Below are 12,606 nucleotides of genomic sequence, written 5' to 3'. Positions count from 1 at the left end.
CCTGGCAGATTTCCCGGGGACAGCTACCCCAGAGAAGGGGCCAGCCTGGGCAAACCTGGCACCCCTAGGCTCTGCGTGCCCCCGCACTCTCCCCAGTGCCAGGGTCCCCCTCGTCCCACTCCACCGTCACCGCCTCCCAGGTGCCGGGCGCCACCCTGGCCCACGGCGCGAGTGCCCCAGGCCTGAGTCAAACCCCGGGCCGTGCACTGAGCAGCCCCCGGGCGTGTGACGAACACAGCATCCAGCCCTTACCTTCCTGGGGGGCCTCCGTGTTGACAGCCCAAGGCCATCAGCCAAAATCCTCCCCGCTTCCCATTTTGGGCAGGGTGACACCAATTGCAACATCGCCCCCGCCTCTGTCGATAACTGCCAAGTCCCGGCCTTTGCTGCGTCAGAGACCCCCGGCTCTCACCACTGTCCGGCTGCATCCCCGGCACCATGAGGACACCTCTCCTCCTCTGCCTCCTCTCGGCACTGCTGGAGACAGGTGAGAACGGGGTCTCGGGGGTCTTGGAGCCCTGCCCGGTGCCGACAGAAAAAGATCCACCCTGGAATAGCTGCTCTGGAAGGAAGCAGCTCTCCTCCCCGGGGTGAAATATGCCCCAGCACTGAGATCTTGCCCCTGGGCTGGGGGGCTGCTCACCACCTGTCCCATGTGGAGGAAATTCTCCCCACTGATCTTCTCTGGGGAGATGGGGACCTCCAGCTCCCACCGAGCTCGAGGAGAGGGAAAGATTTCTCCCCCTTTCTCAGCTACCTCACTCGGTTTTGCAATAGAGGGAGGGACGACATTGGCACAAACCCAAGAAATTCAGGGCCAGATCCCGGCTGGGATCAATGGCCCGTAGCTGCACTGGAGTCAATGGGGATGGAGAGAGTGGAGTGAGGGCTGTGCCCAGGTGCATCGTGTTGCCTTTCCTTCCACAGGGACCTGTGTTTCGTGCGAGGTTTGCGTCAGCACACGTGGCAGCTGTACGGGCAGAGTCCAAGTCTGCAGTGAAGATACGAATTCCTGTGGGATTATTAAAACAGAAACCGTAGTAGGTGGGTGCAGGAAACCTTGAAATAGCGCCGAACACAGTCTCATTCGGAGTCAGCACTCCTTCATTCTCTTCCTAGTACCAGGAGGTGGGCATGATCTAGTGGGTTAGAGTAGGGGGCTTGGAGCCTGGACTTCTGGGTTCCATACCTGGCTTTGGGAAGGGACTGGGGTCTGGTGAGTCAGAATAGCGGGGGCTGGGAGCCAGGACTCCTGGGTTCTATCTCCAAATCTGGAAGGGGAGAGAGATCGAGAGGGTTAGGTTGAGGGGGTGGAAGGAGCAGTGGGTATCAGCACTCCTGGTTCTATACTGACCTTGGCTGAGTCATTCCTTCTGTACGCCATGCCTCAGTTTCCCCATCTTTAGCTTGATCATGATCACACACGTGAAGAGTTGCGATGGGGAGGCGGAGACAGCAACACCAGCGAATGAAGCCTCATCTCCTCTTCCTCCCATGCAGGCAAGATTAAGAGTCCGACCTTTATCAAGACCTGTGTGTCCTCCAGCCAGTGCGGCCTCGATCCTGTTTTAATGACTTTGGGGAACGGGATATCCACGAGCACGAGCACCGCCTGCTGTATGGGGCAGGCCTGTAATACAGCCTCCTTTCCCGGTACCCAGCTCCGTCTCCGTCTCCCTGCTCCTTCTCCCTCCAGCTCTTCCCCTTCCTCACGTCCCCTTCTCCTCCTCCTGACCCCTGCAGGGGTCTCTGTGGGAGGATGGAAAAAGGATTATGAAAGAACCCTTTGGGGCGCCCCATGGACTAACACTGAGCCCCTGGCTGGGTGGAGTTTAGTGGGCGGGGCTCTAGGCTGCCCCCAGGTGTCAACCCAGCTGGCCCCACCCGGGGCGGGGTCCAGAGCTCCCTGCTGCAAACCCCTCCCCTGCCCCTGCTGCCCCCGGCTTCCCCGGAGCTACAGCTCCCCCTGCAGGGAGCCCCGGGGCTAAGCCCTGCAGCCCCCAGCTGCTCTCCCAGCCCCGACCCGTCCTGGGTCCCGTCCCCCGAGCTGACTGCTTTTGCTCCGCTTCTTCTCAGCATCCCCGGCTAACACCACCCTGAACGGCCTCCGCTGCCCAGCCTGCTACGCTGTGTTTTCCCATCACTGCAGTGAAGAGATCATCGACTGCCCAGGAGCCCAGACCCACTGCATCCATGTCAGTGGTACCATGAAAAGCGGTAATTGCCAATCGACTGTTTCTCCGCTCAGATTTCCCCATCCAGGAGGGAGCCACACACACGGGCAATCTCCTGCCATGGGGAAGAATTGGGCAGAGTCTCAGCACACCTGAATACTGTCCCCATGATTTCTCCTCACTGTACCTCTGTTTCCCCTATGCACCCATTGGGGTTTCATTTTAGAATTCATGCGGGTTTGGAGACAGCTGACAAGGAAGGTCTGGAAAAGCCTGCGGAGAGAAGGGGAACCAACTGGGGCTATTTTTCCTTGGGAATAAGAGAGGCGACATGATAGAACATATGAAATTATGATTGTGATAGAGAAGCAGAGATTTGAACAAATGAAGGAGATAAATAGATAGATAGATAGATAGATAGATAGATAGATAGATAGATAGATAGATTGATCTTTAGTTCTATGCCAACACCAAAAAATTGGAAGAAAATAGCTGTTTCGGGTCGAATAGAAAATTCATTTTTTTTTGGCACTTTCAACAAACTGAAAAGTCAGAGAAAGTCAAACAAAATATCTGGTTATGATTTTGAGGGGTTGTTAATGTTGTTTCATTTAAAAAAAAATGTCAGATGGAAAAGTTGTTTTGAACCAAAAGAGGGAAAAGTTTCTATTTTTTCCCCCAGAGTTTGTTTTTTAACGGGGGTTTCTTCCAACTGAAACAATTGGGCGACTTTGAATTTGCAAAATGTTCCCAAGTGGTCATATTTGCATTTTTCACTGAAAAAAAGTTTCAGCTGAAAAATGTCACTGACCACTAGAGCGGGGAGATCGAGGACTCCTGCCTGCCTGCTCTCACAGGACAGGACGTAAGTGAATGTTCAATGAAATTGAAAAGGGACAAGTTCATTCTGATGAAAGGAAACACATTTTCCAGTCAATAAACCGTCAGTCCGTGGAACTCCCCAGCCAAGAAATTGCTGTGGTCAAGAGTTGAGCAAGATTCGAAAAGGGATTGTGGGCTAATCAGAGAGATCAGAATAAATGATCGTAAAAATGTTGGCGGGGATAGTGACCCTCCTCTTTCAGGTCGTGAGGGGAGCTCTAGCTCTTAGCAATCGGGAGGAGACCTAGAGGAGGAGGAGATTATCCCACACGTTGGGTGGTTTTGATCCTTTCTCTGCAGAATCTAGTGCTGGCCACTGGCGGAGACGGGATACTGTCCTATGCACAGCACCCTGCACAATGGGGCCCCAAACTGCCATGGTGTCTCCAGAGCCTGCTGTTCTACAAATCAAAATAATACAGGAAAAGTGATGGCACAAACACCCTGTCCCTGGGACTCCTGCAGAAATCCCCCAGCTGGTTTGACCTGGAGGTCCCAGAGAGATTTCTTTCTTACTGGTTGTGGAATGGTACAATAGATGCCCCAACTGAGATCGGGACCTTTTTGATCCGGATGTTGCACAGACCCCTTGGCTGAGACGGGGATCCCCGCTGTGCAAGGTGCTGCATGCCCCCCCACCCTCCGGCTGAAATTGGGAGTCCCGACATGCCAGGTTCTGTACAGACCCCTTGACTGAGAGCTTCTTAGGGATCCCAGCGCTGACACCATCAGTGAGCTACACCATTGCCTGGTGAATGGTGGGACTAACACAGGCCTGCTCCAAAGTTCATTAGGGATCAGGGCCCTACGTGACTTGCCCAGGTGTCCACAGAGTGAGACTAGATCAGAGCTGCGGGGGGAGACTGTTGGGGGCAGGTCTAGATGGGCAGCAGGGAGTGGCGCAGAGGAGGAGAGGGAGGGTGTTTGTATAGGGTCAGAGCCGTAAGAGGTCATAGGTCGCTAGACACTGACCCCGCTGTTTGGTCCCCCACAGGTGGGACAACCATACACACCACCATGAAAGGCTGCGCCACCGAGTCCGCCTGCACCAATATACAACGGTTCAAAGGGGCCTTCGGGGGGTTCAGTATGGATCTCACCACGGCCGAATGCAGACCAGCCTCCCATGTGGCCAGCATGGCTCCAGAACCAGCCAGACTCGTCCTCCCAGCCCTCGTTACCGTCCTGCTGGCGAAGGTCCTCTCCTGATCCCCACGCCCGTGCCACGCGGCCCTGGATAACCACACCGCAGGTGGCGGGCGGGTGCACCCCTGCCAAAGGCTCCCATGTCCCACTCGGATTCACTTCCCCTTTCGTCGGATTAACGGAATAAAGCAGACAGGAGAAAATGGTCGCGTGTGTGTGTGTTTGTCTGTAATCACGAATCTCAGATACTGTGTGTCTTTCTGTGTGTAACTGTGAGTGTTGGACTCTGGGAGTATGCAAGCATGAGTCTCATATTGTGTGTGTATGTGTGTGATCATGAGTCTTGGACTGTGTGTGTGTAAGTCTTGGACTCTGTGTGTGTGTGTGGTGTTGTTGGATCATATTAAAGAAGTTCTGTATTAAAATCACAAATGAGTTTGATTCCCCATAGTTTAAATTCCAGGGTATTACTAATTAAGAGGTCTTTTGGTTTTTGGTACTGTTTCTCTCCCTCTCTGTGTGAAACTTGAAAGCTGCTAATTGCGTTAGTACATTCTAAGACAGAGTCTGTTCTCAAAGGTTTCAGAGTAGCAGCCGTGTTAGTCTGTATTCGCAAAAAGAAAAGGAGGACTTGTGGCATCTTAGAGACTAGCCAATTTATTTGAGCATAAGCTTTCGTGAAGCTACAGCTCACTTCATCGGATGCACGAAAGTTCACGAAAGCTTATGTTCAAATGGATTTGTTAGTCTCTAAGGTGCCACAAGTCCTCCTTTTCTTTCTGATCTCAAAGCAATTCTTTGTAACAACAACTACTCACACAGAGAGAGACTCAAAGCAACACTCTGTAACAACGGAAACAGCACCCAGAGACTCCCCACCCTTTTGTTGTAGTCATCTCGCTTTGTTAACAATTGTGTTAACAAATAGAGATAGAGGATGTATATGGATGGATGCTGGGTGTGGATAACAACTGAGTGATCAGGGAGGTGCCAGCCTAAGAATCCAGTGTCCATCGGCTGAAGAAAGCGTCAAGTAGAAATAACTAGAGGACCCCCGGAGGGCAGACTGGAATCCACCCAACAGCCGCAAGGATGGGAGACCCAAAGAACAAGATCACATCTGGCAGCACGGAGCCGTCAGGAATGTGCCATCTGCTGATTGATTCAGCAACAGCATGATGAAGCCACCTCCATAGACTGGCCTAGGAAGAAATTCCTATAAAAATGGACTCTGGAAAGTGAGAACTTTGGGGTTTGATTCTGCAAACCAACTTCCAGGAGCATCAGATGAGCATCTGACAAGGCCCTGCTCCGTCCTCATGTCCAGGCCACCTGGCCAGTGGCTTGGCATGAGCAACTCTAAGGCTGGTAACTATGAGAACAACCTTGCAGAACCTGTGTCTGTGTGTTTGTATGAATGAATGTGTGAATAAATATGAGACTGAATGGAATGTTATAGCTGTAACTAACTGCTTACTAGGATTCTTTCTGTATTCACAATAAATGTGGCATTTTGCCTTTTCCCCTTTAATAAAATCCTGCTGGTTTTTTATTTTATTGCTATAGCAGTGTGTGTGAGTATAGTCCTGAGTCCTGGATTGTGTGTGTAACTGGGAGTCTTGGATCATGTGTCTGTGTGTGAGATCGTGAGTCTGTGCATGTGTGGGGGTGTGTCCGGGATTACGTGTGTGTGTTTGTGATGATTGCGCTGATTTCCCCTGTGTTTAATTCTAGCAGGGGTCGTGGGGCTATCAGAAGCCGCACCCACCCTCCTACGGGCCCTAGAGTCGTTTGGAAAAGGGGGTTTGTTTGTTTAGAGGGGGGTATTTCTTAGAATATTCCAGTTTTTTTGTCATCAAACTGAAAAATGTTCAGCTGAAAAACCCGGGTTTTTTTAATCATAATTTTTTTTTTGTGGCAGGACCCACCAACCAGGGCTGCAGACCCTAAAGGGTTAAAGAAGCTTCCCCTTCCCCCTACGCCTGGGGATGCCAGGGCAGCTCTGCTTTCTGAACAGAGCAGTTGTTGGAAAGATACCGGGCACCAGGACTGAACCTTGGACTTGGGGGGAGGACGAGGGGGGAATAAACGCAGGAGTAATTGCATTTAACCCTGGAATTAAAGGAGACACGCCTTTCGCTGTGCGGCATAGCAGCTCCCTAAACCACTTCCCAGGATCCAGCCACTAGAGGGGGGAAAGACACACACTGGTATGGATCCGGGTTACATTGGTGCTACAGTAAACCACCCCACCGAGAGGGTGGGGGGAAAGCGAGTGAGCCCTCCCGTATCAACAGAGACCCACCCACCTAGGTTCATGTGGACGACCTCCTAACCCTGTGGGGCTTCCCCTTTAAAAGCTTAGATTTAAAGAAGAGAAATGATAACTTTTTTCTGTTGAGATGGCGTTAACCTGCAGAACTCCCTGCCATTGGAAACTGCCAGTGCCAGCATTCAGACATGATTGGCCGTTTGGACAGAAAATGAGAGGATCTACAGCCTCATTAGAGAGATGGGTGTAAAAGGGTCACACGCCTGACTTTCTCTGAGCCCACTGATTGCTGATTGAGGAGGTAGGAAGGAGCCCACCTGCATGGCCCAGATTATTCCATCAGTGACCAGTAGGAGGAGTCATGCACCATCCCATGGAGGAACTGGACCTGGCTTCCCGTCAGAGCTGGGTCCGGACTAGTGTCCTCCACTCACTTGCTCTGCTCTGGGATTACCCAGAAGGGGGCAGGTATGTAAAATATAGCCAGATCCCAGCTGGGGTCAAATGGGCCATAGCTCCATTGGAGTCAATGAATCAGATGGGTGTGTCTGGGATGAGAGAGAGAGAGCGAGAACGATAGACGGTAGGGTGTGCATGTAATGGAGAGAAAGAGGGGTCTGTTTGGGGATAGATAGATAGGTAGATAGACAGATAGGTAGATAGATAGATAGATAGATAGATAGATAGATAGATAGACAGTCAGTCAGTCACTGGGCCTGGGTTTCCAATCCCTTCTACTGGAGTAAACCAGACATAACCCCACTTAAGTCATAAGAACGTCTGAGGAACAGTGGGGGAGGGGGATAAACATGGGGAAATAGTTTTACTTGGTGTAATGACCCATCCACTCCCAGTCTTTATTCAAGCCTAAGTTAATTGTATCCAGTTTGCAAATTAATTCCAATTAAGCAGTCTCTCGTTGGAGTCTGTTTTTGAATACAATTAACTTAGGCTTGAAAAAAGACTGGGAGTGGATGGGTCATTACACAACGTAAAACTATTTCCCCATGTTTATTCCCCACACACACACTGTTCCTCACACATTCTTTTCAACTGCTGGAAATGGCCCACCTTGATTATCACTACAAAAGGTTCCTCCCCCACCTCCACCCCCCGCTCTCCTGCTGGTAATAGCTCACCTTACCTGATCACTCTCGTTACAGTCTGTATGGTAACACCCATTGTTTCATGTTCGTTGTGCATATAAATCTCCCCACTGTATTTTCCACTGGATGCATCCGATGAAGTGAGCTGTAGCTCACGAAAGCTTATGCTCAAATAAATTGGTTAGTCTCTAAGGTGCCACAAGTCCTCCTGTTCTTTTTGCAAATACAGACTAACACGGCTGCTCCTCTGAAACCTGTCATTATGCAAGGCACTGCATTTAGCCGTATGGAGTGGAAATCTATGAACTTCATTAAAAAACTCGTACAGATACAGACAGACATCATCTTCCTTTCCAAATGCAAACAGATGGACATCGTACCAAAAGGACTGAAGGTAAAAAATCCATTACAATCTACACACCACACAGACTGTGCTGACAGCTTGTGCCACACGCTTTCAAAGAAACTGCGGAACCACCTGATCAACATCCTCTACAGCAAACAGGGAAAGATTAAGAAGGAGCTCTCAAAACTGGAGACTCTCATAAAAAACCAACCTTCCACACAAACTTCCTCGTGGCTGGACTTTACTAAAACTAGACAAGGCATTTACAACACACACTTTGCTTCTCTACAAAAGAAAAAGGACACTAAACTTTCTAAACTACTACATGCCACAAGGGGCCACAACAGTGGTTCCCTCAACCCACCCAGCAATATTGTTAATCTATCCAACTAGACTCTTAGCCCAGCAGAAGAATCTCTCCTATTTCGGGGCCTCTCCTTCTGCCCCTCCACCCCCACGAACAGGATACAGTTCTGTGGTGACCTAGAATCCTATTTTCGATGTCTCCGACTCAAGGAATATTTCCAAAACACCTCTGAACAACATACTAATCCACAGAGGCCTCCCTACCAACATTACAAAAAGAAGGATTCTGGGTGGACTCCTCCTGAAGGTCGAGACAGCAGACTGGACTTCTACAAAGAGGGCTTCCGCCGAGGTGCACGGGCTGAAATTGTGGAAAAGCAGCATTACTTGCCCCATAACCTCAGCTGTGTGGGACACAATGCCATCCACAGCCTCAGAAACAACTCGGACATCATAATCCAAAAGACTGACAAAGGAGGTGCTGTCGTCGTCATGAATAGGTCGGAATATGAACAAGAGGCTGCTCGGCAGCTCTCCAACACCACTTTCTACAAGCCATTACCCTATGATCCCACTGAGAGTTACCAAAAGCAACTACAGCATTCGCTCAAGAAACTAGCTGAAAAAGCACAAGAACAAATCCGCACAGACACACCCCTGGAACCCCGACCTGGGGTATTCTATCTACTACCTAAGATCCATAAACCTGGAAATCCTGGGCGCCCCATCATCTCAGGCATTGGCACCCTGACAGCAGGATTGTCTGGCTATGTAGACTCCCTCCTCAGGCCCTACGCTATCAGCACTCCCAGCTACCTTCGAGACACCACTGACTTCCTGAGGAAACTTCAATCCATCGGTGATCTTCCTGATAACACCATCCTGGCCACTATGGATGTAGAAGCCCTCTACACCAACATTCCACACAGAGATGGACTACAAGCCATCAGGAACAGTATCCCCGATAATGTCACGGCAAATCTGGTGGCTGAACTTTGTGACTTTGTCCTCACCCATAACTATTTCACATTTGGGGACAATGTATACCTTCAAATCAGCGGCACTGCTATGGGTACCCGCATGGCCCCACAGTATGCCAACATTTTTATGGCTGATTTAGAACAACGCTTCCTCAGCTCTCGTCCCCTAATGCCCCTACTCTACTTGCGCTATATTGATGACATCTTCATCATCTGGACCCATGGAAAAGAAGCCCTTGAGGAATTCCACCATAATTTCAACAATTTCCATCCCACCCTCAACCTCAGCCTGGATCAGCCCACACAAGAGATCCACTTCCTGGACATTACAGTGCTAATAAGCGATGGTCACATTCTTTGTAACTTAAACAAATATTCCTTTATTCTACTTTCAGAGACTTTCCCAGCAGCCTCTCTTGGCTTGACTTTGGTTCTGTCGGCATAACTGCTTTATATTTAATTTTTTTCACCTAACATTACTAATTAAGAGGTCTCTTGGGTTTTGGTACTGTTTTTCTCCCTCTCTTGTGAAACTTGCAAGCTGCTAATTGTGTTAGTACATTCTAAGACAGAGTCTGTTCTCAAAGGAATTCTTTGTCACAACAACCACTCACACAGAGAGAGACTCAAAGCAACACTCTGTAACAACAGAAACAGCACCCAGAGACTCCCCACCCTTTTGTTGTAGTCATCTCGCTTTGTTAACAATTGTGTTTAAAATAGAGATAGAGGATGTATGTGGATAGATGCTTGGTGTGGATAACAACTGAGTGATCAGGGAGGTGCCAGCCTAAGAATCCAGTGTCCATCGGCTGAAGAAGGCGTCAAGTGGAAATAACCGGATGACCCCCGGAGGGCAGACTGGAATCCACCCAACAGCCGCAAGGATGGGAGACCCAAAGAACAAGATAACACCTGGCAACAGAGCCATCAGGAATGTGCCATCTGCTGACTGATTCAGCAACAGCATGATGAAGCCACCTCCATAGACTGGCCTAGGAAGAAATTCCTATAAAAATGGACTCTAGAAAGTGAGAACTTTGGGGTCTGATTCTGCAAACCAGCTTCCAGGAGCATCAGATGAGCATCTGACAAGGCCCTGCTCCGTCCTCATGTCCAGGCCACCTGGCCAGTGGCTTGGCATGAGCAACTCTAAGGCTGGTAACTATGAGAACAACCTTGCAGAACCTGTGTGTGTGTGTGTGTGTGAATGAATGTGTGAATAAATATGAGACTGAATGGAATGTTATAGCTGTAACTAACTGCTTACTAGGATTCTTTCTGTATTCACAATAAATGTGGTATTTTGCCTTTTTCCCTTTAATAAAATCCTGCTGGTTTTTATTTTATTGGTATAACAATGGGGGAGTGAGATGGGGCAGGGGGAGGAGAAGGGGATGGGGGAGTGGGGCAGGTGACAGCGTGTAGAGGAAATGGGGAGGGGATGGGGAGTGGGATGGGGCAGGGGGAGGAGAAGCAGGGAGGGAATGGAGGAGTGGGAGAGGGGCAGGGGGAAGAGAAGGTGAGGGGATGGGGGAGTGGGAGAGGGGCGGGGGAGAGAAGGGGAGGAGATGGGGGAGTGGGATGGGGCAGGGGGAGGAGAAGGGGATGCGGGAATGGGGCAGGTGACAGTGTGGAGAGGAAAGGGGATAGGGTGGGAGGAAGGGAAAGGAGGAAGGAATGGGGGAGTGGGATGGGGCAGGGGGAAGAGAAGGGGGAGGGGATGGAGGAGTGGGAGAGGAGTGGGGGAGAGAAGGGGAAGAGATGGGGGAGTGGGATGGGGCAGGGGGAGGAGAAGGGGATGGGGGAATGGGGCAGGTGACAGTGTGGAGAGGAAAGGGGATAGGGTGGGAGGAAGGGAAAGGGGGAAGGAATGGGGGAGTGGGATGGGGCAGGGGGAAGAGAAGGGGGAGGGGATGGAGGAGTGGGAGAGGAGTGGGGGAGAGAAGGGGAAGAGATGGGGGAGTGGGATGGGGCAGGGGGAGGAGAAGGGGATGGGGGAATGGGGCAGGTGACAGTGTGGAGAGGAAAGGGGATAGGGTGGGAGGAAGGGAAAGGGGGAAGGAATGGGGGAGTGGGATGGGGCAGGGGGAAGAGAAGGGGGAGGGGATGGAGGAGTGGGAGAGGAGCGGGGGAGAGAAGGGGAGGAGATGGGGGAGTGGGATGGGGCAGGGGGAGGAGAAGGGGATGGGGGAATGGGGCAGGTGACAGTGTGGAGAGGAAAGGGGATAAGGTGGGAGGAAGGGAAAGGGGGAAGGAATGGGGGAGTGGGAGAGGGGCAGGGGGAAGAGAAGGTGAGGGGATGGGGGAGTGGGAGAGGGGCGGGGGAGAGAAGGGGAGGAGATGGGGGAGTGGGATGGGGCAGGGGGAGGAGAAGGGGATGCGGGAATGGGGCAGGTGACAGTGTGGAGAGGAAAGGGGATAGGGTGGGAGGAAGGGAAAGGAGGAAGGAATGGGGGAGTGGGATGGGGCAGGGGGAAGAGAAGGGGGAGGGGATGGAGGAGTGGGAGAGGAGTGGGGGAGAGAAGGGGAAGAGATGGGGGAGTGGGATGGGGCAGGGGGAGGAGAAGGGGATGGGGGAATGGGGCAGGTGACAGTGTGGAGAGGAAAGGGGATAGGGTGGGAGGAAGGGAAAGGGGGAAGGAATGGGGGAGTGGGATGGGGCAGGGGGAAGAGAAGGGGGAGGGGATGGAGGAGTGGGAGAGGAGTGGGGGAGAGAAGGGGAAGAGATGGGGGAGTGGGATGGGGCAGGGGGAGGAGAAGGGGATGGGGGAATGGGGCAGGTGACAGTGTGGAGAGGAAAGGGGATAGGGTGGGAGGAAGGGAAAGGGGGAAGGAATGGGGGAGTGGGATGGGGCAGGGGGAAGAGAAGGGGGAGGGGATGGAGGAGTGGGAGAGGAGCGGGGGAGAGAAGGGGAGGAGATGGGGGAGTGGGATGGGGCAGGGGGAGGAGAAGGGGATGGGGGAATGGGGCAGGTGACAGTGTGGAGAGGAAAGGGGATAAGGTGGGAGGAAGGGAAAGGGGGAAGGAATGGGGGAGTGGGAGAGGGGCAGGGGGAAGAGAAGGTGAGGGGATGGGGGAGTGGGAGAGGGGCGGGGGAGAGAAGGGGAGGAGATGGGGGAGTGGGATGGGGCAGGGGGAGGAGAAGGGGATGGGGGAATGGGGCAGGTGACAGTGTGGAGAGGAAAGGGGATAGGGTGGGAGGAAGGGAAAGGGGGAAGGAATGGGGGAGTGGGAGAGGGGCAGGGGGAAGAGAAGGTGAGGGGATGGGGGAGTGGGAGAGGGGCGGGGGAGAGAAGGGGAGGAGATGGGGGAGTGGGATGGGGCAGGGGGAGGAGAAGGGGATGGGGGAATGGGGCAGGTGACAGTGTGGAGAGGAAAGGGGATAAGGTG

General features: G+C 52.1%; 1 protein-coding gene across 1 annotated transcript; it reads left to right on the top strand.

Annotated features, from left to right (window-relative positions):
* Positions 1–438: 438 nt before the first annotated feature.
* LOC144279414 (phospholipase A2 inhibitor gamma subunit B-like) lies at positions 439–4,265 on the top strand. The gene is made up of 5 exons (XM_077840909.1): positions 439–487; positions 928–1,044; positions 1,501–1,653; positions 2,077–2,217; positions 4,051–4,265. Exons 1-5 carry the CDS (start codon positions 439–441, stop codon positions 4,263–4,265), a joined length of 675 nt encoding a protein of 224 aa, XP_077697035.1.
* The last annotated feature ends 8,341 nt before the right edge of the window (positions 4,266–12,606 follow it).

The sequence above is a fragment of the Eretmochelys imbricata genome, chromosome 24 (genome assembly GCF_965152235.1).
Source record: "Eretmochelys imbricata isolate rEreImb1 chromosome 24, rEreImb1.hap1, whole genome shotgun sequence".
Taxonomy (NCBI): Eukaryota; Metazoa; Chordata; order Testudines; family Cheloniidae; genus Eretmochelys; species Eretmochelys imbricata.
The sequence above is the reverse complement of the archived record's forward strand: the minus strand, read 5'-3'. Positions and strand labels throughout refer to the sequence as shown.